The sequence below is a fragment of the Vespa crabro genome, chromosome 21 (genome assembly GCF_910589235.1).
Source record: "Vespa crabro chromosome 21, iyVesCrab1.2, whole genome shotgun sequence".
Taxonomy (NCBI): Eukaryota; Metazoa; Arthropoda; class Insecta; order Hymenoptera; family Vespidae; genus Vespa; species Vespa crabro.
Window position 1 is genome coordinate 471,712 of NC_060975.1, and position 24,540 is coordinate 496,251.

The window sequence follows — 24,540 nt, forward strand, 5'->3', positions numbered from 1 at the left end:
TTGATTTAGATAATAATCAGATCTCTGATTAGAATAAGGTTGTTGTCCTAAAAGTATATCCAACCATGGCGCGCAAAAAACATTGCCAATCAATAATGAGAGGAGAAAGAACGTTTTCATCTTCGCTGGATTTGGATTGGCGCGAAAGGAATGCTATTTTTTTTTCTTTTTTCTTTTTTTTTTTCCCTCTAAATATATTACTGCTCCAATTTATGCACCACTCTTCTCTTCAAGATACTATTGACCTAGAATATATACGCTACGTTATTATCGCTTAAGAAAATAAATTAAATCGAGGAGAATGATTATCCTCTAGCCGGGAAAGTAGATACGCTACGAATAAACAACGCATGTCAAAACGCGGCATATTACATCACGTACTTGACGCTCTCCTTTGTGACTTTCAAATTTCACACTTTCTGAGCAATATATAATCAGCGACACTATCTCCTTTCTTTCCTATTTCTTTTCTTTTTTTTTTCTTTTTTCTTTTTTCTTTTTTCTTTCTTTTTTGTGTGTTACTTATAAGATAAAACTGATATCGATGAACTTTTCTTTAATATCTGTTATTATGCACTATAATTTTTCGTGTAATAATCCTTAAACAAGTGGTATTTATCCTAGATGAGAGTCTGTATTTAAAAGTTTAGAACTTCCACGGTAAGAAATGCACTCTCACAATGAAGAGATGCTGGATGCTTACTGTTCTTTTATATACCAAGCATGCCCTACCACCGCTCAGAAAAATCGTAACGATTAAACATGCGAATACGCTCGTTCGTTGACAACAGATCCGTGCTTGAGGATACTTTGCCTTTTATATTTCTAATACAATTCCTAATAGAAAAAAATTTCCTGCAAGAAGGAAGATTATTTTTGTTAGATGATTTCACTCGACGTTCTATAGGAGAAAATAAAGTGACGAATAAAACTGGATACTTGGTTGAAGCATTGAACTTGGGGGAAGTCCCTTCCCGACCATTGTTCGATTGATTTTCATTCATCCGACGTAGTAACAATACTTTTATGTATTCCACGTGCGTATAAATATCGTTTAAAGATAATGCGAACGGTGCCGATTTAATTTACGCAATTACTCATATCGTTTCCTTTAATCTGGCAAACGATCGGGAAAGACATTCCAACTCTATAATTTGAAATAACAAGCTAACATTCCATATGCAAGTGCGTTACATTTCGTAACACACCTGCAATATGGCTTTCTTTAGCACTCGGTAATACTCCAGTTATTATGATAAGACAGTGTGACCCATATAATTTCATTCATATGTCTTTACGAAAACATATAATTCCCATTCGTGGTTCCTATCTTTCACACGCACCAATAAAATTGATAGCTCTTTTACATTGAAATATCGTGTCAAGGACGATCCATAAAGATTACGTATGTGTTCGCGTGTTATGGTTGAACGATCGACGAGCTAAGCAAATCGATCGATTTACATTTTTTTTTTCATATTTTTTGTTCGTTTTTTTACATGTGCGTGTACATGCGAAATCATTTTATATTACTCGCTTAAAAACTCTTCGCGAGCAATAAAAGTTTCTTGTGAATTTGAAGACCTTAAATAGGAACGGTCCGCATCATAAAGTATCCAGACAGTTTAAAGTAAGCTAATCCCGCTAAACTAGCACTATCATTTCCTATTACCGTAATAGCTGGTTTCCAGGGTACTAAACTATTAATAGCATTTGGCAGAGAAAGTCTACTCTTACGTTTTATCCGAAGCAGTTCACCGCAATCCGATTTTCTATAATTCGGTAACGAGTACATATCTTGAAAATATGTCTATTTATCGTATGGATCATTATTGATTGTGACAGAGTTAGCAATGGTGAACCTCGACCGTTGATAAGAATAATTGGTCATGGTCATCTTCCTAGGATGAAAAAAAAAAAAAAAAAAGAAACCTCTATTAGATATGACAGGGTTAGCAATGACGAATCTCGACCATTGATAACAATAACTTTCACGGTCATCTTTCTAGAATGAAAAGAAAAAACTATTAGGACGGAATAACAAATTTATCAATTTTTTTTTCCTTTTATTATTTCAAGATATATTTCGTCGTCGAAAGGAACGTTCTCGAGAATATATGAATTAAATGTAACAAAGAAATCTCTCCATCGTGCATGTGCAAATTATTTGTATTCCGAAGGATATAGCTTTGCACGAGTGAATATCAAGTGGTCGCTACGTTCTTTTGATAAAACAACATCTATATACTGTCAACAAGTACGAAAAGAAATAAAAACGAAATGAACGGAAAATTACTGGAATTATTTACGTGCTTCTAAATACGATATTAGAAAACTTGAAAATAAAACAAGGAAATCGTTTAAAGGCTCTTAAGATTTCAAACGTTCTTTAATACGTTTCGTGGCAATGTGCCTGCTCAAAGAGCCAGGCAAAATCTAGCAGAGAAGCACGGTCACGAGGAATCGTCTAAATATTTTAGCGACTGGTTTCCTCGAAACCGCTTCTCATAGTCAACAGCAAGGGTCATCGATGCCACGTGCGTCAGTTCCGTTCAGTTCGCGATTGAGACGGTTTCTGCGCTTTCGTCTGTGGCGGGCGGCTTACTTTAACGAATCACCGATTCTTTTAATGCGACGTCACCGTCTCTCTCTCTCTCTCTCTCTCTCTCTTGGAGTACCGCCAAAGGCAACTTTGAAACAAAATAAGCGCGATCGGAAGAGAACCGATCAATCGATTTTTTATGCTAATTGTCAAACACATGTTTCAATGTGACGATAAAAACTTTTGTTATATCGGATCTGCAAATCAGCCATTAACGATTCTCATATTGATTTATTTGTTTCTCTTTGTAATTTTGCGCCTGGCTTCTCTGAAACGAAATGATGCCCATTAACTGAGGGTAATCATTCATAAATACGATTATGTCGTATAATTGTGATCAAGATAGAACGGAAGTTCCGCGTCGACCTAGCTTGTCATGGAAAATGCAACGTAGCCTTAAAAAAGTTAAAAAGAGCATTCAAAGAATAACCGGTATATATTATAAGACGCATTAATTATTAAGATAATTAATATGACATGAAGTTCCTTTCGAATTTCTATCCCCATCTCTTCTTATCGCATATATGTATTCGCAGAGAATTTTCAGGACGAAGAAAAGCAGCAAACGTACGTCCTTCCAGAACGATTGTCTTCTTTGATCCACGGTACAGGATTTTCAAAGGAAGAGATACAAAGACTATATCGTGCTTTCAAACAGTATTGTCCAAGAGGAACCGTTACTACCAACGATATCAAGCCAGCCTATGCAAAACTCTTTCCACTGGGTGATTCTGCAAAATATGCACAAATGGTATTCAATAATTTTGATAAAGATAAGGACGGCATTGTCACCTTTGGAGATTTGCTTCTAGGAATAGCGACGATCGTAAAAGGAACTACCGATGAAAAGCTTAGATGGATATTTCAGTAAGAATACATTGTGTTCACCGTGATATCGAAAAGGATCGTAAAATGAGACGCGTCTGGAATATCTTCAACTTCGTCAACTTACTTGCTTTTAGATTTTATGATTTGAATGGCGACGGTTGGATCTCGAAACACGAGATGATCACCGCTATCTTTGCGATTTATGAAATGGTAAACAATGATCAAACTGTTTGGAGTATGGTAAACAGGCACGTGGACAGACTTTTTGAAAAGATGGATACTGATAAGGACGGAATGATATCCATAGAGGAATTCATAGCCAGCTGCAAAAATGTACGAGCAATTATTAGAATTTAATTACATAATAAATAATATTATTAGTTTTTATTGCAAAATCTTTAACTGACAAGAAACGATAGAAAGACATTTCAATGTAATATTCTTTAAGAAAAAAAGTCATTATCTTTTTCTTACAGGATACTCTTATTCAAAATCAACTGACAGAATTTAATAATTTTTGGTGGTAACATAGACTGAAAACAATGTCCATAGTACCTAAAATATATGCTCTAATATTCTTTATAAATTCAGTACAAATATTATATATCTGACTGACCCTTTTTTAATCAATTATTTTATAAATATGTAATTTGATCCTATAATAAATAAAAATAATCATAAAATTTCGGTCTAACGAGTAATCACTTGGCCGTACTTCATAGACCGTACGATCATTATATTATAAATAAAGTAAGGAATAGATTTGGAATTGTCTTATACATTGGTATAACTAATGTAGAAGCCATTTGTACCTCTTCAAAATAGTCGCTTTTGTAAAATATAAAAGACACAAGCAAGGAAAAAAGCAAATGCTAAAACAAGTAGCACTTTGTCTGTAACCTCCCTTCTACCATATTTCCCTAACAACTTTCCCGATTGTACTATGACCTGCTGTTGATGTTCTAATTCATTTTTAGTACTAGACACTTTGTCGGATGATGTTACTAAAACAAAAAGTATAAATTAGCTTGTTCTATATGAGAGATATTAAATAAAATGAATAAGCAAATTTTTAATTGTGTTCATACACAGTGTGTCTAATGTGTCCCCACTTTTCTGAGTAGTTTCAGCTAAATGTCTCGAAATACTTAATAGTTTGTCTGTCACTTGATTAGATGCGCTTGCTAAACCCTGCTTATCCCGTCTTTTACGAAGAGCATTTTGTTGTTCTTCGGATATTGAAAGTAAATCCTCTCTTGCCAATTTATCTATGATACATGCACTAATGACATTGGCTTTACGAAATGTCCCAAGAGATGCAGTTAACTGTTTTTTGTATGTTTCAACTTCAGCTAACAATTCCGTTCTTTCATTTTCATTTATTTCGGTTTCAGCTAGAGAAGTCAATTTATCTATACTGGATCTTAATGCTGTGATCTTTTCCCTTCCTTCTGCATTAAGTTCATTGAGTAATTCTAAAGGGCCAGTACATTGTTGTATGTCCTATGAATTAGATTTTCATATAAGTGTAATAATTTAGTTAAACATATAAGTGTAACAATTACAAAGTGAGGTTATGCGTTTGAACGAATTTGACGACAAAAAATTTTAGTGTTTACTTGTATTAAAGCAGTGAATTGTAGGTGATTTTTTATTATCTCTTGTCGTATTAATTCCGTATTATTATTAATATCCATAGTTTTGATTATACTGCATACGTATACAAGTCCGTACGTTGGTTACTTGTAAATACCTATTAGGAATACCGACAGAGGAAAAAAGTCTACTCTTACCTACTGAGACATACAAAATGGCGCTCGAAGCGCGTGCGACTACAGCGACATTTATGGACAAAATATGTACTACGAAAGCAATAATTTATGCATGACGTCATTAATAAGAAAACATTACATCGACACATGATTTTCTTCAAAGAAAATAAACCTTTTGCAAAAGTTCAAATCTTTGGCATATACCATTATGTAATTAGGGATGATGAAAGAACTTAACTAAATAAATTCACTTCAAATATTACCGATCATACATGAACGTGATAAGAAATTAGAAATTGTATTAATCCATAACTACTGATTTCTATTCTTTTAAAAATATTAACGATACAAATACTGCGTGAGGTAGTGTAATTTATTATACAATTTGTATATATAACTCTATAATATGCAATCAGATAGTTTTTCAATTATACTTATAATCACATTTGACAATACATAGGCTTTACTAAAATTACATACGGCCTTTCAGACAAATATAAGCTTTTCAAGCTAAATCTCCCGTACACTTGTTAAACTTCGTTACTGGTTTGACCAATTACATAACATGTATTTTTTAATAAATAAATGTGTAATATAATATGTAAAATAAACTCTACGATAGTCTATAGATACTACAAATGTCTATAGTAGATGTGTACGGCTTTCATGACAGATTTTATATTACATAATCCTTGTTAAATTTAGTTCAAATCAGTTACTTTGAGTATTATTAATGAAGATAATTTATTATTGCAGTTGTAAATTCTGTTGTTGAACTTTGGCCACCTAAATCCTTCGTAAGAACTTTTCCATCATTTAAAACTTTATTTAATGCATCTCGAATTTGTTCGGAATAACGTTTCAAGTTAACATGATGTAGCAACTTGACAGCACATAAAATCATGGCTGTTGGGTTAGCAACATTCCTACCAACAGCTTCGGAATACGTATGTCTTGCACCCTGTATATACATATTAGACGATAACATATATATATATACATATATTTATTATTATTATAAATATAATCTTACCGGTTCAAAAACTACACACTCTGCACTGTACGTTGCACCAGGGACTACACCAGCACCGCCGACTAATCCAGATGCTAAATTATCTATGATATTGCCATATAAATTAGGCATCACCATAACATCAAATTGATTAGGATTGGATACCATTTGCATAGTGCAATTATCCACGATCATAGTTTCAAATGTAATTCTACAAATAAAGAAATATAATCCGTTGAAAATGTAGTTTCCTAGAAATAGCATGCAATAAAATGTATTATATGTTCATCCTCACCTAGGATATAATTTGGCTATTTCTTGACATGATTTAAGGAAAAGGCCATCACCTAATTTCATTATATTTGCTTTATGAACACAAGTTACCTTTTTACGATTATTTTTAACTGCATAATCAAATGCAAATTTGGCAATTCTTTGACTTTTCGTTGCTGTCACTATCTTTAAACACTCTACAACTCCTTTGACAGATTCGTGCTCCAGGGCAGAGTATTCACCTTCCGTTTGTTCTCTGATGATAACACAATCTACATTTTGATGACGAGACTTGACACCTGGCAGTGATTTTACATGTACTACATTTGAATATAAATCTAAACTTCTGCGTAATTTCATATTCAAAGTTTGTAGTTCTCCTGTATGCGAATGATCTGGTGTGGCTAAAATACCCTATGGAAGAGGCAAAAGAAAAAAAAAAGAAAATAGATATCACAGTATTTAAAAGAACGCAATAAAACGACAATGTCTACGAATATTTATACCTTTAAGCAAACTTTGTTCCTGGCAATACTGTTTGAAACTTGTTCAAGTGGTGCACTCAATGTTGGATTTACTTCGGATAAAAAATAAGGTTCAAATTCAATCGGAACATTGGCTGCTTTGAAAACATTTTGGACAGATAATACCAATTCCGGTCCTACACCATCTCCCGGAATTAAAGTACATTTTACTTTTCCTTCTTGTTCGACTATCTAAAAGGAGAAGCGTGATGGAGATACAAGAATAAATGAACAATTTATCAGAAAACTTACATTTTCTTGCTGAAGGATTGCTCCTACATGTAAGGGCCTAATAGCTCCCTTTTGGGCAGTCTGTTGGTACAATAAAAATACAAATAATCCAAATACATATTTAAATTATATTTTTTTCAAAATAATCTTTTAAAAGTATTTGCCAATATCAGTAGGACACAATAATGATGTAAACGTAAAACGTATGATTATTCGAATATGTCCGAAATAATCTAATTTGTCAAACTGAACTCAATGAAATTTATTAACTGTACAAAAATACATTCAGTCTGAGTAACGATTACTTGTAATATCGAAAATATTCTAATAATGAAGAACACATCGTTGTTGATGTAATACCCCTGTTACAAATTTTCTACGTTATCGAATTCATTGGGAGAGAGAATAATTGTTAATTTTATAAGAAAGTTGAGAAGAACTTAGACTAGAAGTTATTGTAAGAAAGAAAGGTTTTCTTTTATTTAAAAAAAAAATATATATATTCCATTACCTGAGAAAGTACCTTGCAAATGTTTCTCGCTAGTAAAGCCATTTTTACGATGAAAGAAGGTACTACTGTCGCTCTTATTCTTCACGTACAACCAGGAACGTATATTACGACCTTCGATTAATTAAAATAAAAGTATAATTTTGAAATATTCAAGATTGAGTAGAAAATAAAATTCTTGATAGTAAATTTACTCGCAAACGCGTACAAATTTATAACTATATGAAATAATGAGAGATTAGAATAGCATTTAATTTAATTCTATTCGGACGATATATTTTCAAAAAGAAATGGTCCCTCCACTTTGTTATACGTACTTAGATATTCGATTGCCAAACATCGGCTACTTTCGGTAATCGTTGTATCTTTCGGCAATACCCGCGAGTATTCAAAATTATATTTTGATTAATGCGTAAATGATGAAAGTGCATGAAAACAAATGTAATTTATGTTTCAACATCGTACATTTTTTTGTTTTTATTTGTAGATTGTAATAAATTTCCCTTCTCTATCAAAATATTTGTTTTTTAACTTAACATTTCTAGTGAATTTTGACTTGCTATGTTTCTCAACATGATAACGTTGTAATGGCAGTAGAATAGTGGAAGGGATAAAGCAACAGGCAAATCGTGCTAGTTTTTAGTAAGAAAAAATTTATGAGCTCTCTTTTATAGATCGTTTAATTTAATAATTGTTATTCAAGAATCGTGTAGTATAATTTTTTATTATGGCGGACGAAAGACTGCGTAAGTTCATTCACACAATATTACATTTTTCGTTGTTCATTTTTCTGTATGCTCTGTTTATTTGATGTTGATATTAAATTTTTTCTATTGATTCGCAATTAATTTGCCAAATAATTATTATATAATAAGTGATATTTGTTTTCAGCCGAAGAGGTGACCAAATGTAGTTTCAGATTCAAAATGTGGGATTATATGAAAAAAAATGGATTAGTAAGCTTTCCACTTGATATTCATAATCGCATTCCAAACTTTAAAGGTGCTACAAAGGCAGCTCAGCGTTTAACGGAGTTGGAAGAATTTAAGAAAGCAAAAACTATAGAAATCAGTCCAGACAAACCACAAAAGCCAGTAAGATATTTAGCTCTGGTAGCTAATAAAGAGATACTTGTCCCTATTCCAAGATTACGTTCTGGTCTGTTTCTTCGCGTTACGTCTATAGCTGGTGCAACCAATGCAGAATTGAAAACTCTTTCAACGATATATGGCTTGAAACAAGTTGGTAAACCTATTGGAGTTGATTCAAATGTAAAGGTATGTAATTGTTTTTCTTAAAGAAAAGAGAAAAATTTATATATATATACATATATATATATATATATACATATATACACATATAGGTAGATTTAGTTGTATTAGGTTCTGTGTGTGTCAGTCGAGAAGGGTACAGGCTTGGTAAAGGAGAGGGTTTTGCAGATTTGGAATTTGCAATGATGGTGCGAATGGGTGCAATAACACAAAATACTAAGATTATTACAACTGTACATGACTGTCAAATAGTAGATGATCTTCCATCCCAGTTGTTCAAAGAGCACGATGTGCCTGTGGATATAATAATTACACCAACTCAAACAATAATAGTCCAAGAAAAAGTGAAAAAATATTCTGGCATTATATGGGAAATGCTTAGCCAAAGAAAACTTGCAACTATGCCAGTGCTAAGACAGTTCAAAGAAATGGATGAGAAGTATGTCCTAATGTAGGAAACTTTTTCTAATCAATTTTCATGATTATACTCATAAGATTTATTTTCTATTCAGAGAAGGAAAGATAGTAATTCTAAAGGAAATAGATTCCGATACGGAAACAGAACAATATTACAAAAATCACACTAAACGTTTGAGGCATAAAAAACGATCCAATTCGAATCAATTTCCGTTTAAGAAAGAAGATTCTTCTCCTGAGGAAAAAGATAGTAAGGGGATAAAAGGATCATTTCCAAAAAAGAGATATTCTAGAAAGATAAAAAAAGAAGAAAATATTGATCCTTCTTTTAAAGACAAAGAGGTAAAATTATTATTCTTTCGTCGTTAAATTAATTAATACCAATCTTTTTATTGTAATATTTTTTAAGGGAAAAAAAGTAATACTCGAAAAAAGTAATGAACGCAGAAAATATGCTAACTCAAGACTGAAATCAAATATTGACTTTTCGTTAAAATTATCGAATATCTCGTACAGTGTACGGGTACGCGATTTAAAAAATGCTTTATTAGAACGTGGAGTTAAACCAAATGAAATAGTCTGGCAAGGTTATCGTGGTATTTGTTATCTTCATTTTAACAAACTCAAAGGTAAAAATATGTCGGCGGATCTACCAGTTCAGGTAGATTCCATAGTAGCAAATTTACAGCAGCTTCGTATCGGCGATTCGACAAATATAATCGTGGAACCTGCGAAGCCAATTTCAAGAATTGAAGTAACAGATGTCTCGGCTGTATAAATAAGACTTGGAAATGTTTACTTTATTAACAAATATTTTATAAGTAAATTTATTTCGACGAGGACGACTGCCGTATATAAAGGAGAAATCATTTGAAAGACGTTATATAAGTTTATAAAAGAAAGAAAGAATATTTTGCTTTCTATCGCAATAATAAAACTCAGTTATATGCAATAATAACTAAATCAGAATTTAGATTTAAATTTGTTATATTGTTCTACGAAAGAATATTTTTCTAATATCTTTAATTAACGAAAGGTGATAATAGGAAGATGTTAAAGATCCCTCGTACGATTATTATACTGTGATGACTTCAAAATATATTATTAGATATTATTTGATAATTCGATTGAATTTAATGGTAAATTTCGAGTTAAAGATTATTATAGGTCTGAATCAGCTTTATGTGAAATATAAATACTTAATGATTTATCGTTGGATTTGCAACTAAACTTTTTTTAATCTATTATTTATTATGCATATTATTTATGCAAGTAAAAGCTATGTATTATTTTGTTATTAAGTTAATCCATTTGGTTCTTATTTGAATTACACATCTGAACGATCTAATGTAAAGTTTCTTAATCTTTATTTTCTATATATAAATTTACTGTGATCACGTAAAGAATACTTAAAGATAGAGAATAGATTTAAATTATTTTTCTGAGTTGTTGGGAGAGCCAAGGCAATTAATATTAGATAGGACTCGTATCTGCGATAATAAGTTGTGACATTTATCGAATGGCGACACAATAGCTGCTGCATTAGTTTATACATTAACTGGTACATGCGGAAATAAGATGCTGCATTTTTGTCACTTATATAAGAAGAAAGGAAATACTTGATTTTTCTGAACGAATATTTTCACACGAAAGGTGTAACATTTTTGAAATCTAATCTTAGAGAAATATGCTTCCATGATATAGCAAAATCGCTTTTAGACACGTACGGTGGGCTTCCATTTTTTACGCGATATACAAAAAAGATGTAAACTTGATTTTGCGTGTTTGTTAATGAGCAAGCAGGTCTATTATGGCAATATTTTGTGATATTAATAATTATTATTTGTTGTCTTTAAGATATAGTTGTAATGCATCACGATGATATTTACTTTTATTAATATATTAACATACTATGTTTTTATAATTGTCACAATGTATACAAATTCTACGTATAAAGAAAATATCTTTTTTTCTTTTTTTTTCTTTTCTTCTTTTCTTCTTTTCTTCATTTGTCACTTTTTTATTGTTATAACACATTATATTTTTTTTTCCCCTATTTTATACGTATGCATTTATATACAATGATGAATAATTCGACGTAATTATTAACGACATCAATCTATTTTATACATACTTTACATACATATGTATTTTGCAATTTTGACTAGAAATAAGCTTGATAAATGTATAAATACTCGGAGAGAAAGAAAAATAACAAGTATGTTTAAAAAATTTGAAAAGAATAAAAAGTATTATCATTCAAAAAGTACGTTGATTATTGTAAAAGGATTTTTATAATTTGTACGTTTATAAAACGGAGCGTTTTGTGAACGCAAGTGGGAGAAGAAAATCGAGAAAAGATTCAATGTGTTGTTTCGTTTAGTCGACTAGGCGCCATTCTTATCGATTACTTGACGATTCTCGGACAAAACGTGGTCTGCATTCGATCCATCAATTCCAATTATAGAAGAGAGCGGAGATTTTTCTTCCGTTCCGAAAGCTTTACGAATCCTGTCTGCCATATCTCTCATATCACGGATCGCATTTACCTTTTACAAACGTGATATCCTTTAGTGAAAATGATTTTGTTTGTTATTTCTAACAATGTACTCGAGAAATTTTCTAACAACGCGACGGAGTAACGTTAAACTATAAGTAATAAGGAACTTTTTGGAAAGGAAACGATGAATCGGCAAAGTGTATTTGCACGAGATTCAATCGTTTCGTTAAATAAATTCTCAAAGAAATCTTTTCCACTTGGCGTATATAACGCGCGGATCGATTCTATAAACATCTTTCATAATCTTTCGCCGTATTTCTACTAATGATCCTTATTATTTATTTTCTCTAAAAGATCTACTATTCAAAATGCAAACCTAATCAGTATCTACTTTAAATTAATATTACAGCGTTTTTTGCACGATCATCTTTACGCAAAGCTATGGAATATTATATTGGTCGATAATGGTAATTGTTATGTGATCGACCGATCAATCACGATTTATATCTTATAGACACTGTTGTTTTATAAGATTCCTGTAAAAAATGATTGAATTAATTAAGATGTAGATGGTTCAGGGCTGGCATCGATGTAATCGATGTCGGAGGACGTCGCAGTGCTCGCCCTTCGATTAAGTCTAGGAGAAGCACTGATTCGAGCTTTCACGTTTGAGACGTTCAATCTGTTCCCACTTTTCTGTGCTTTCTGTTGTTGTTGCTGTTGTCGTTGCTGTTGCTCTTGCTGTTGCTGTTCTTCTTTTCTGCTGAAAACAAAAAATCAAAAATTCGGATAATCTCTAATCGTATTCGGCATCACAAATTGTATCTTTCTCGTTCAACGAATTGCATAATTTCAATAGGAGCTTTGAAATCCTTAAAAGAGAAGATTAAAAAGAAAAACGAATAGATAATGATGAAGATTATAATCAACGTAGATAGGTACCGTTAATGTCTTTCAACAAATTACCAAAGCAACGGATGTAATTTCATTGGGCGATGTAAACTCGAGCACGTTCGTGCGTACATAAATGAGATTTACTGCTGATATAATTCTCTTATGCATGTTGCATGCGCACTTTCCGAATGTCGAAATCGTAAAATTTTCATCGTCTCCTCATTGGAACAGATTGTAAAAGCTTTTTATTATACGAAACGCACGATGAGAACGATTTTGTTGGAATTGGATTATCGTTTGAAGTAATTCGGTTCATACTTTGCCGTCTCATCGGCACCCATCATGGCAGTGTTCAGTTCCTCCTCCCATTGTTTCTCCTTTCGTTCCCTCTCCAATCTCTCCATTTCTCTTTCACGATTGTACACGCGATATTCTGGGATAAAGGCCAATCTTCTTAGATCCATACCGTCACCTTCCGCAAATTTCACAGCATCGTCTGCCGTCGACTCGGCTCTGATGGATCTACAAGGATCGATTCGAAACTCAAACGTAATTGCATCTCGATGATTTTCTTTTTTTCTTTCGTTCTTACTGCCGATTATATCGATAATCGTACGAATCAATTTATTTTCGCACGAGATAAATTACCTTTGTTTGGTCAAACGTTTTTTTTTCTTATGCAATGGCTTCGCCTCGATAATCATCTCCTCGAGTTCGAACGTGGGATCGCAATTGAGATGATCCTTTGGTGGCGCAAAGGGCGGTTTTATCTGTTTGTTCAATATTTTATCAAAGTCCAAACTTCTTATCACTGCAATCTGCTTGAGTTCCTTTAAAGTCGAGACCCTAGCACCTGGTGCTAAAGTTAACAATCTGTCTAAGAGGTCGCATATTGCAGAACTCCAGTGAGATGGCTTTCCCCTTTCTTCCTGAAGCGATAACAGTTCGAAAGAGCATTAACGATAAGGAAAAAAAGAAATATGCCGAAGTAACAATGAAAAATAACATTTTCCTTATCTATACAATTCAGATCGATCGTTATTTTTCTCAATGATGAAGGAAATCCGATAAAATAATTAATTGGGTCATAAATACGTATTCAATTCTTGTCAAAGTCCACGAAAGCTAATGAAAAGTCCGGCACGATCGACACCGCAGGGAGCGCGTTAAATCGACTATTATCTTTGATTACCTGCAAAATCCTCAGAGCTTCTCTGTAAGAAGTCGTTGAGTGAAGAGAATAAGGACGTTCACCGGCCAAAGTCTCCCAAGCGAGAATTCCCAAACTCCACCAATCGACGGCAAATCCATAGCCAAGGACACCGTATTCCTCGCACGAGCACATGTAAATCTCTGGCGCTGACGCAGGTTCATATTGGAAGAAAAAGAAATGGGAAATGTTACGAGCGTGTTCGACGCGTTCTACCTCTCATGCGTTCTCTCTGAGTGCATATATAAAATATAAGGTATATATATATATATATATCTACCTACCCACCTACCTATCTACGTGTTACGAATATTTAGCGGATATCTGTGACGTGAGAACAACGACATGCTTTTCTCATATTTTCTCTGACTTTTTTCCATACATACCTATGTACGGCTTCGTGCCTGACATCGAAGTTGCCAACTGTCCATCCTCCAATTCAGTGGCAATATTGAAGTCCGTCACGCGTGCATGCCCTTTTTAAAAGCAACCAAGTTAAAGATCTTTTAGAAAGCATTCGCTTTGCTAAACTCTAAAATATTATTTAACTTCATTTTATATCCGATAGCAATATTATTTTAATACCGTTCAAAGAACTTTTCAAAATATTTTTTTCTTTTTTCTCTTTATTCAACCATCATGCTTGAGGTTTTTACTTCCTTCCCTCGTCATAATATTTTTTTCAAATACACGGGACATTAAAATGGTATTCAACTTTCTTCTAATTAGTAGCTCGAAAGATAATACAATTTTTGACCTCATTCGTTAGGGTGAAATTAATTACTCTTGTAAATGTAAGAAATTAATTTCCCGACTGTATTTTTTTTTTTAATTTTACATATAGATCGAAGTAAGATAGGACTGTGAAGATATTCGGTAAAGGAGACAGGCTTTATCAGAAAATTAAATCTTTACGATTTCTAAACATTTATCCTTCGAAGTTGATGGAGATCGAAGATCTCCTACGCTCTTTCCATGCTGCTCTCAGTGTAATTGTACTTTTACAAAGCCTCGAAAATATATCGAGATTTTCCTGATCCATTGGGAACTCGAAGAAAATCCTTTAAAGATCGATCGTTCTATATCTTCTATTTCTTGAGAAGAACTTTAAGCGTTTTCCTTTTCAAAGGATATACGATCCAACGGATTTACACTTTATCGAGAAATTACGTCGTAAACTATTTTAAACGATAGCAATTTCTCTAACATATCACATTTTTCTTTTGATAGAGTCGTAAAGGTGATATACGTACATATCTATCTCGGTAAAGTTTGTGCAAGGAATAAGAGAATAGTACGTTTTATTAAATCTGAATGTCACGGAGATCCAATGTACTTTGGAAAATTTCAAATTTTCTAATAAAGGAACGATCACATTATCAAACTCGTATATTTGTCTAGAAAGATGTCAACATTTTTCTAGAAATTTTAGCTATCTCTTTGTGTCAATTTTTATTATACGAACGGACGCTTATTTTTTTTTACGAACGACAGTACGTATTAGCGAATTTCTTGAAAGACGTCTGTGACTTTTCTTCGCATATATATATATATATATATATATACACACACACACACGAAGCAAATTGCAAAATGTTTCGAATAAGAGAGAAACCTAGTCCCGATAGTTGAGACGATAGGGATTTAAGTGTTGAAAGATAAAGAGAGAGAGAAAGAAGGAACGCGAAAGGGAAACGAAAACGTTGAGAGGGACCTTAAATGGCGACGACATAGTACACGAGTCTAATTGTAAATTATGCAGACGCAATCTCAAAATCCAAACAGTCAGTAGGGGAAGATACTATAGAGGAAGTTAGGGTTAGGTAGTTTTAGGTACTCGTCTGAGATATGAAAATGCAGTATACAGCTTTTTTCTTCGAAGGACTTCTTACATTTTATATAGACTCCCTTTATTTTTTCATCTTCACTATGCCGTTAAAAAGGATCCTTTTTTAAACGTATAATAAAAAACAGTCGATAATTTCATTCTGATTTTTTTCTTTTTCGAGACGATCCAATCAATTTTTTCAAACGATCCGATCGACATCTTTTTCTCTTTTAGTAAGTAATTTGATTTAAAAGGAAAAAGCTAAAGGAAGATGAACGCTCGGCGACGCTATCTTCGGCGTGTTACCGGTACGCTAAGAATTTCTCTCACTTCGCTAGAGAATTTTCTTATGAGAGGAGGAGTACGTGAAGGTGAATATGTTTTAAATAACGTCAGTATGTGGAATTTCCGACTATCGACCTTTATCATATGACGAAATAACGAATGCAACTTCTATGAATATGTTGATTCAAAATTATCGTTCTCGTATTAATTTGATTCATAAAATACATATGTCTTATTATCATCACCATCGTCAACCCTTTACATGTCTTTTGTTCACAGTAACGACCAGTAGTTTCGTTGTATTACTAAACGCGGTTTAGTGAGATTTATATCTACGTATATGGAGGTATATTTTATCGATCGAAACTATGTTCTACGTAGTGGCCGGAGTAGAATTTCACAAGAGAAACACGTAACACCATCCGTTTAAACCACCACACCTGCCAACAACAAAACACGAATTAATGTAGTTTTTATCTTGTCTTTTTTTATACGCCTCATTGAATTATCTTTTTATTTTATTCTTTTTTTATTATCGGTCAACGTGTTTACTCTCTTCGTGAGATATTTATAGAAAAAATTCGGCCTCGACTTTCTTCTCCACTAGGAAATCATCTCGGATTCGCATAATTCGCCACTTTGTTACACAGATTGCTTGTGTATGTGCGTGTGTGTGTGTGTGTGTGAGAGAGAGAGAGAGAGAGAGAGAAAGGGGAGAGGTGACGAGATAGTAACGAATAAGGTGATTTGTGTAAGTTGTGTAATTATAGCAAACATTCCATATCTCATCAGGATATGAAAATATCCCACTATTTCCTAGTTGACTAGCTATTATAGTCGCGTTATCTAAAAGTACGTAAGTACGTACCTATCAGATTAACAGTATGTACAAACGTGAATCTGAAAAAATATTGTAATAATGAATGATTAATGGAAATTCAAAGAAAAAACTATGAAGGTCAAGCTTATCCCTTTGCCATATTTAAATAATAATTAAAAAAAAAGAAAGAAAAGAAAAAAAAAAGAAAACAAAGAAAAGACCATTTAAAAGGATTTCCTCCGTGGAAATTCATAGGTTTTGAACAGTTAATTAAAAATATTTTATTCATTGGTTACAGATTTTTCTTCAACATAATACTTTAAAATCACGAAACTACTGTCCACCAATATAATTTCTTTGAAATAGTAAAAGGGAGAGAGTGATTCATGAGCAGAATAAATACGAAGGACTAAAAGGAGAACGAATAAAACGAATTACGAATCACACCCTGGTAAAGTATTTCTAGCGTTTTCCCTCTTTGACCCGTTCTTACTTAACTAAAATGGTTTTACTTATTTAATATCTTACCTATCCTTAAACTCTATAAACTCTTGCGATTCATTTAACATTCAACCAAAGATGTTCGAATACTTAACAAGACAAAATTTCAACTTTCTCGTTAATTCCAAGTCGAAGTCTATTTCAAGTACTTACCTACTATGTAATTATGGAAGTTTCATGGGACACATTGTCTCTAGGATGTAGGACGAACTAGAACGAACATGTTCTTCGAGCTATGTTTCGTCTCCTAGTTAACTCATGCAAAGAGACTATTTACATTTTCGATCCATACTTGGACCATTATCTATCTATCTTTTCTTATGGGATATCTTTTATCAGTTATGTTGAAAACTTTGGTATGACAATCTTTCTTTTTCGAGTTTATATCTACTTTACTCGAAATTTTCTTGTAAATAAGTGTGTGTGTGTGTGCGTATTGCAAGAGTAAACTTGCCTCGAAAAAGTTTCGTTATACTTGTACGTACATCCTATCGAAAGCGACGAAGCGAACAAACATCGAATCTGTCAGCTGCACTCCGTAGGACCGCAAATGTCCAAGGGTGTTATTATCTTCTTTGTCGCACCGAGTTTCACAGATGTCTTTATATACATACATACATATATATATATATATATATATCTCCCTCTTAAAGTTTTCTACTTAAGATTGGTGGAAAATATCTACGGAGAATGCAACTATAATGTTCGTAGGATTTATCACAAGTTTAACATAACACAATGAAGTAATGTCAACGCAGCTGTCAAATTTAAGAAATAAGCGCAGGTGTTAGTCTTCGTTATACACCTGACGGACTCCGTAAATTCTTTGAACGAAGAAGATACGTGTCAATAAAGAATTAATAAATTTTATTAAGACAAATTTATCGATATATGAAATAGAGATGTCTACCGAGAGATATTAATTTTATCACGATTTATCGTTATCGCGAGTTTAAGCAAATTTTTTACAGGCTTTCCATGTAATTATTTAACATAATGTTCTTCCTCCGTTAGAAATTTAATTATAATTAATAAGAATATATAAATTTTAATATAACGCGTCGTTAGAAAGAAAAACGAGGAAAGAAATTGAATAGAGGGCGAATTAGAAATTTCCACGCGAATTTCTGAACGCTCAGTAAACGTCAAAGAGAGTTTCGTGATTTATAACTAATGAAATGCCGAACTAAAAGAGAGAACGATGTAAAGCGTAACAAAGGAAGTTTCCTTTCTTCTAGAGAATCAGGTACCGCGCTAGTAAAGATATTCTCGCAAGAATAAGAACATTTTGCTTTCATAACCGTAGGAAAAATTGCATCTTAATGATACAAAGCGTTGTCGTCCTGAAGGAAGCTCGTTTACTTTTTTATTAGAAATAATAGAGCATTTTTCTTCAATCGAGAAGCGAACAAAATCGAGAGTATCTGTATGTACTTTACTATAGAAATACACGTAAGGTAGTAGTAATAGTTGAATCTACGAATCGTAGAGAAACGGATACACATACATAGGCGTATGTACATACACATAGATAGGTTTAATATAACACACGGATGCTCGCGTAAACAGAGCGGGACCAGTTACGAGAGGTTACGGTAGGAAATTCGCAACGCGAGAAGTTGGCACAGTCAGCGGTAAAGCAATTTTCCAATTTTGCGCATAGTTCGACGATCGAATTACAATTCTCATGATACTCGATTAGTACGCTTGTTTGCCATAACGTTGCCCATCGAAAACATACGCGTTGTTTGTTGCTTCCAAGCCGGTAAACAACCGTTTCTCATTGATATGCAAACGTTCGCAATATCATTTTCGTCTCAATTTTCTGAGAATTATCACGTGTTGTAATTTCTAAATTCGAGATCGATATTGTAATGGGAGAATCTTTAAATAAAGAGAGAGAGAGAGAGAGGAGACGAATGTTAAAACAAAATACGTGATCCCGAGTGTTTTCCTTTTATCTTTTAAGTCTTTTCATATCGAATAGCGGAAAACGTGCTTTGGCGAAAATAAAGCGATATTGGATGTTGCGAAAAGACTCGAATACTCACCCTCCTCGTCCAACAGGATATTGTCAGGTTTGATGTCTCTGTGAACAATCTTATGACTTTGTAGATAGTCGAGAGCGAGAGCGATCTCTGCGACGAAAAGAACTATGCTTTCCTCGGAGAATTCGATTTTCTGTTGTATGTGATACCGCAAGTCGCCACCCAACAACAAATCCGATACCATAAACAGGTCCTCTTCGTCTGAGAGGGAAAACGAAATTATTATTGATGTTGATACGTCTGCACAAACATGTTTATCTAAAACGACAGCGAATTTGTATTAAAGAGTATTACCTATGGCTTTTGATGTCCCATCTAATAATAGCACGTTAGAATATAATACGGTAAACATTTTCACCAATAAGTTCACGTTGCACATAATCGCGATGAGCGTTTAGAAACGGGTATAGCGAGCAGGAGGATAAATTTTCTGAGTAGATCGGACGATTACATTTATCCTCTTAACTTTTTGAACAATGAGTTCTGGTATTACTAAGCTAACTTTGGATAACTAAGAACGATATGTGCAATATGTAAATGGTCAAACAATAATTCGTCAAAATAGAAAGACGATTTAAAACAGCTGGAAATGGCAAAGAGCAAAAGAGAGAGAGAGAGAGAGAGAGAGAGAGAGATATGTTTCAAACGACTAGAATAGTTAATCTTAATAGACCAACGAATTGCTCTCTCAATAGCTACCTACTCCACTTTCTGTTTTTCCGGCTTTCCGCGAGATTCCTTCCGACCAAAGTTTCGCATTACTCAAGACTCCCATTTTAAGAGGAGAGCGAAGAAGAAAAGAGGGAGAGAGAGAGAGAGAATCAGTCAACTTGAACGATACAACTTCCCTTAGAGAGTTGAAGGTAATAATTCGACTTTCGAGATTCAAGTCAAGATCTAGGGCTAATATCAATGTGAATTAACGAAAAAGCAAGTAAATTTCTATAAGTGTCAAGATGTGTTGTACCTCGGAATAGAAATAGCATAGTTGATGATAATTTGTTATTTCGTCAGACCGTTCCTTCATTTTTTCTTCCCTCATTCTCCATCTTTTTCTCTCACATATACATATATTATTTTGTTAAAGTTTCTCGTTCGAATGAAATTCTAGAATCAAAAGAACAGCTTACCTTGGAAACTGAACCACAGATTCACCAGACACGGATGTTCCAATTTGGAAAGAATTTCGACCTCTCTCGCGACATTTTTTAATGCTCCTCTCTCAGCACATTCTCCTTTGTGGACGTATTTCATCGCATACATGTTGCCTGTACGGTCTCTCTTTTGCACTATGCAAACCTGAAGAACGAAGAGAATTCATTCGTTTTTTAATATCCGATTTGGAATATTGCCAGGAACAAATCGATTAGAGAAGCAGGAGTAAAATCAAGTGCTTAATTAACGGCAGTTTACAACATTTTCTTCATCCCTGATTCGTTTAATCAACTTTCCGATTCGTCGGCGGGTCATTAACTTTGATAAAAATCCATTGAAATTTATCTTCCGTCTACCTATCTTTTATAATTTTATAAAAATATATAGAATAAAATGTTATCCTATATATTTTATTTTTGTATATACATACCTCTTATTAGGATTCATCGATCCAATCTTGTATGTAAATACAAGTCAATCGATTAATTCTTTAATGATATCCCAATATGTAAATAAATAAATATTACGAATGAAGTTTTTAATAATATTAGCATAATTGAGTACGGATGAGATACTATTTGGTAACAAACGCGTTAACTTACGAAGTCAATATTTATTTTATTTTTTCAACATCGTTACATGAACGTAATTACGAGATTTAATCTCTTCGAAACCTTCAGAGAAAATGGAAATTCGGTGGCACGAAAATGTATCGCCTGTTATTTCCGTCGTTCAAACGATCATTACCAACAACGTGATTGTATTTTAATTATTCGCGGTCGCGTTAATACGATCCCATCTATGCTCCGATACATTTATCATAAGCGGCACAAGTAAAGTTGGGGCATTCGAATTTCGTGATTCGCCGATCGATTACATCGTATGCTGTTTTCGGAAGGTCATAACACGAATCTCGCGATGCTCTGAGCATATTACTACATATAGCGAACGAGACTATAAATCCTATTCGATGCAATTTTTCATTTAGGAAAAACGCGATCGTTTTATACACATATATCTACGAATTTCGACGAATATTGCGAAGTATTTTTCTATAGAAAAATGAAAACGAAAAAATATTAAAAGAAATATATAATAAATTACGACGTATTACGTCAGATAAATTTGCCAATATCATTCGGTCCGATGGACGAATAAAAATCCGTTACGCTCGGTCTCTTTTTTTCAAACGAATTGATCAAGCACTTTTATAACAACGTTCATTCCTCCGTTAACGTTTTAATAGATATTAAAATATTTTTCCAACATACCTTTCCGAAACTTCCTTTGCCTATGGCACGTAGAATTTCAAAGTGATCGAAATTCACTGTAACAGATATGTGGTAATGTTGTAGTAAAAATATTCGTAGAAGTTTCGACGAAGAAAAATGTCTCGACGTTAGCTGATATCCACGTTTTTCATGAATTTTAACGCAAAATACCGTAGGAATTCGTATCTACGAGCTCTACTTTCCATATTAAAGGAAAAGAATCTAGCATATCTTTAACCATATTCAAATCTATGATCATACTGATAGAACGAAATATCGAATAAAACGAGATGCATAGGCATTTTCGAATATCGACGATTGTTGATGATAAGAGAAAACAAAAATAAAAATAAAAAGTAAGAGAAAGAAAAGTGTTTTCTCTTCCTTTTGTTTTCTTTTTTGTTTTTTCTTTTTTTTTTTTTTTTAAATAACGCTCCGCTCGAGTAATGTGGTTGAAACGAACTGGTACGTTCTCTTTGTTAAATTCATGAACCGAAATATTTGCAACTTGCTGAAATTCTTATATACGTCGATAGTTATTTACTATTGATTTTAATCATGAAAATGTATATCTTCTTCTTCCTCTTCTTCCTTTTCTTCTTCCTATTTGCAAAGAAATGAAATGGAAAAAGAGAAAAAAGAAACGACAAGGACAATACCTTCTTCTCCTGGAGTAGGTACGCTTCTGTTCGATTGGTTGGCCCCCATTTTTTTTCCTTAATGACTCTCGAAACGTGACACGAGTGGTGGTGGCCCGTATAAACTGGAAATCCACTCGGAAGTTTCATACTTCCACATTTTCCCACACTGAATTCTTCATTGGATCTCGGCCAATGGATTTCGAAGTACATCGGGTCGACCTATGTATCGATGATCTTCCGCTTGTCATTGATATATGTTTCCCTTGTTTGTGGATTTAATCCCTTCCCCTCCTTCTCTCTCTATAGTCGTTGAAGGTACCGATCGGTATGTTAATTAGGGACGCTCTTGTGCTAACGAGCGTCAACATCGAATCCAGAGACGTATTCGCGAATATCGAATAAACGATGAAACATTGTACGTAAGTAAGTAAGTAATTACGTACTTGTTTTCGATCTAAAATCGTCCGAATAAATGGCGCCAATTTGGAACGTAAGACTTATTGTTAAATCCGTTAGAATGCTTTTGTTTTCGACCGAACGTCTATCGATTTCTAAGCTTATTGGAACAACGTGTCTGTTGTGTGTATCTAACAGAGTAAATTCAATCGGTAGACAAAATTAGCTTGGCTGCGATTTCGTGCTCGGCCTTCGCTCTTATTACTTTATTTCCTTTCGTTGGATTCGACAGTGAAAAGAATTGAGAAAATGTATTCTCTCGTTGATAAATACCAATTACGGTTTCGTTCCTTCTTCTAAGGAAATTTATAAGATGCTCGAGCTCTCCTTCTCTTTCTCTCTTCCAACTTATTCCTTTGAATATTGAATTACACTTATACGGAAAAGAAGAGGTCATGTGCAGAGAAGAGGTTTAACGAAGTTAATTAGCGCGTGGGAGAAAGTCGACTTCCGTAAGGTTACGCGAAGAATATCCTCTTATCGAACTTAATTAAAACCTGTATTATTTCTTAGAAATGTGAGAGCGTGCGTGCGTGTCAAGCGATGCAATGTGAGAAGAAAAAGGAACGATACGAAGGAAGGTCGTTGAAATCTTTCGAGCGAAAGAATCGACCTTATTCGCGATTGTTTCGCGAAAGCCCTTTCAAAAAATTATTTTCTTCTCGACTTATTACTTTTCTTAATGACTTCTTTCAACTTATCGTCTAAACGAGTATGTCAAAATTTGAATGGAAGTTAGTTGAAAAGCTGCCGTGCCAGTTTCCCCTCTTCCTTCTGAAAGTACTTTTTATTGTAGGGCCAGAGAAAGAGAGACTGAGAGAGAGGCCGAGAGAGGGCGAGAGAAAGAAAGAGAAAAAGAGAGCGAAAGAAAAGCGCGCCTCCTTTTGTCAAGAGAAAATCTATCAAATGTGACAGACGAGTGCAAGACGAGTTATTGTGAATGCGCGCGATAGTATTTGACCTATTAACTTTGCATGCCTCGAACATACATAGATGGATAAAAAAAAATCGATTGCAAACCGACAATTTTAATGACGTTTAAGATAATTGAGTTATCCAAAATTTTCCCGCGCGCGGCACATTTGAAATTGATGCCTCTAGAGTTAAACTGATCCTTTGAAATTAGAAAAAGTTAGAACGTACTGTCAATTTTAGTTGATAACACCGATCATCAGCTTCGTTTCTGATGCTCCAAATCCTCTTGAAAAAAATAATCGATGTGTCGGAATGTTCCCACGTGATATCGAAGTTTTGTTCAAGAAAATGAACACTTTCGTCGAAAGTTCAAAAAGAGTTATTCTTCGTGTTCCTTTGGGAAGAAACAGGAACAGGAAAGGAGTTATCACGTTCGCGGTCGCCGTACGAGTGTCCGCTCTCCGTTGGATGGTTCAATGTAACGCGCTTCCAACGGCGTCCTCCTACTCGTGTGCGTGAATCTCTCTCTCTCTTACTTACTCTCTTTCGACGATGAAGAATCGCGTCTGCGCGAGAGT

The 24,540-nt window shown here is 33.8% G+C and overlaps 5 protein-coding genes across 16 annotated transcripts in view; 2 read left to right on the top strand and 3 right to left on the bottom strand.

Annotated features, from left to right (window-relative positions):
* Positions 1–384: 384 nt before the first annotated feature.
* On the top strand, positions 385–4,302 carry LOC124431351 (neurocalcin-delta B-like). The gene is made up of 4 exons (XM_046979175.1): positions 385–3,034; positions 3,139–3,469; positions 3,565–3,763; positions 3,907–4,302. Exons 1-4 carry the CDS (start codon positions 2,923–2,925, stop codon positions 3,955–3,957), a joined length of 693 nt encoding a protein of 230 aa, XP_046835131.1. The 5' UTR covers positions 385–2,922; the 3' UTR covers positions 3,958–4,302.
* On the bottom strand, positions 3,218–5,240 carry LOC124431352 (vesicle transport protein SEC20). 4 transcript variants are annotated; one of them, XM_046979179.1, is made up of 4 exons: positions 5,050–5,240; positions 4,519–4,933; positions 4,243–4,434; positions 3,218–3,333 (listed from the first exon to the last, which is right to left on the bottom strand). In XM_046979179.1, exons 1-3 carry the CDS (start codon positions 5,125–5,127, stop codon positions 4,247–4,249), a joined length of 681 nt encoding a protein of 226 aa, XP_046835135.1. In that variant the 5' UTR covers positions 5,128–5,240; the 3' UTR covers positions 3,218–3,333; positions 4,243–4,246. The 4 variants fall into 4 exon arrangements, with proteins under 4 accessions (XP_046835135.1, XP_046835134.1, XP_046835133.1 ...); XM_046979178.1 differs by lacking the exon at positions 3,218–3,333 and adding an exon at positions 3,628–3,753; XM_046979177.1 differs by lacking the exon at positions 3,218–3,333 and adding an exon at positions 3,777–4,086.
* Positions 5,241–5,554: 314 nt separating this feature from the next.
* LOC124431349 (isocitrate dehydrogenase [NAD] subunit beta, mitochondrial) lies at positions 5,555–8,039 on the bottom strand. Its single transcript, XM_046979169.1, has 6 exons — positions 7,754–8,039; positions 7,264–7,323; positions 6,994–7,203; positions 6,510–6,901; positions 6,236–6,425; positions 5,555–6,163 (listed from the first exon to the last, which is right to left on the bottom strand). The coding sequence occupies exons 1-6, from the start codon at positions 7,793–7,795 to the stop codon at positions 5,933–5,935; spliced, it is 1,125 nt and encodes a 374-aa protein (XP_046835125.1). The 5' UTR covers positions 7,796–8,039; the 3' UTR covers positions 5,555–5,932.
* Positions 8,040–8,089: 50 nt separating this feature from the next.
* Positions 8,090–10,648, top strand: LOC124431348 (methenyltetrahydrofolate synthase domain-containing protein). The gene is made up of 5 exons (XM_046979168.1): positions 8,090–8,496; positions 8,642–9,027; positions 9,114–9,460; positions 9,534–9,780; positions 9,848–10,648. Exons 1-5 carry the CDS (start codon positions 8,478–8,480, stop codon positions 10,214–10,216), a joined length of 1,368 nt encoding a protein of 455 aa, XP_046835124.1. The 5' UTR covers positions 8,090–8,477; the 3' UTR covers positions 10,217–10,648.
* Positions 10,649–11,311: 663 nt separating this feature from the next.
* LOC124431346 (serine/threonine-protein kinase 32A) overlaps positions 11,312–24,540 on the bottom strand; it is a 41,822-nt gene continuing 28,593 nt past the window's right edge. The window contains exons 1-9 of one of the 9 annotated variants that reach the window (XM_046979160.1): positions 24,191–24,419; positions 22,610–22,810; positions 20,655–20,823; positions 19,528–19,725; positions 14,429–14,518; positions 14,025–14,191; positions 13,481–13,761; positions 13,151–13,354; positions 11,312–12,701 (exon numbers count right to left, since the gene is read on the bottom strand). In XM_046979160.1, coding sequence (XP_046835116.1) covers positions 12,497–12,701; positions 13,151–13,354; positions 13,481–13,761; positions 14,025–14,191; positions 14,429–14,518; positions 19,528–19,725; positions 20,655–20,823; positions 22,610–22,801 — 1,506 coding nt within the window. In that variant the 5' untranslated portion in view covers positions 22,802–22,810; positions 24,191–24,419 and the 3' untranslated portion in view covers positions 11,312–12,496. Of the gene's footprint in view, positions 12,702–13,150; positions 13,355–13,480; positions 13,762–14,024; positions 14,192–14,428; positions 14,519–19,527; positions 19,726–19,818; positions 20,602–20,654; positions 20,824–21,950; positions 22,007–22,609; positions 24,422–24,540 lie in introns of those variants that run through there. The other 8 variants (XM_046979157.1, XM_046979159.1, XM_046979158.1 and 5 more) reach the window with 8 other exon arrangements.

Bases quoted from the DNA above. Each gene is read 5' to 3' on its own strand.
- LOC124431351 (XM_046979175.1), top strand. From the start codon at position 2,923: ATGTCGTATAATTGTGATCAAGATAGAACGGAAGTTCCGCGTCGACCT. The intron at 3,470-3,564 runs GTAAGAATACAT...ACTTGCTTTTAG, and splicing joins AAGCTTAGATGGATATTTCA to ATTTTATGATTTGAATGGCG. The intron at 3,764-3,906 runs GTACGAGCAATT...TTTTTCTTACAG, and splicing joins TCATAGCCAGCTGCAAAAAT to GATACTCTTATTCAAAATCA.
- LOC124431352 (XM_046979179.1), bottom strand. From the start codon at position 5,127: ATGGATATTAATAATAATACGGAATTAATACGACAAGAGATAATAAAA. The intron at 4,934-5,049 runs GTAAACACTAAA...TCTAATTCATAG, and splicing joins AATTCACTGCTTTAATACAA to GACATACAACAATGTACTGG. The intron at 4,435-4,518 runs GTATGAACACAA...TTTTTGTTTTAG, and splicing joins GGACACATTAGACACACTGT to TAACATCATCCGACAAAGTG.
- LOC124431349 (XM_046979169.1), bottom strand. From the start codon at position 7,795: ATGGCTTTACTAGCGAGAAACATTTGCAAGGTACTTTCTCAG. The intron at 6,902-6,993 runs GTATAAATATTC...CCTCTTCCATAG, and splicing joins GGAACAAAGTTTGCTTAAAG to GGTATTTTAGCCACACCAGA. The intron at 6,426-6,509 runs GTGAGGATGAAC...CTTTATTTGTAG, and splicing joins ATAGCCAAATTATATCCTAG to AATTACATTTGAAACTATGA.
- LOC124431348 (XM_046979168.1), top strand. The intron at 9,028-9,113 runs GTATGTAATTGT...ATACACATATAG, and splicing joins GAGTTGATTCAAATGTAAAG to GTAGATTTAGTTGTATTAGG. The intron at 9,461-9,533 runs GTATGTCCTAAT...TTTTCTATTCAG, and splicing joins TTCAAAGAAATGGATGAGAA to AGAAGGAAAGATAGTAATTC.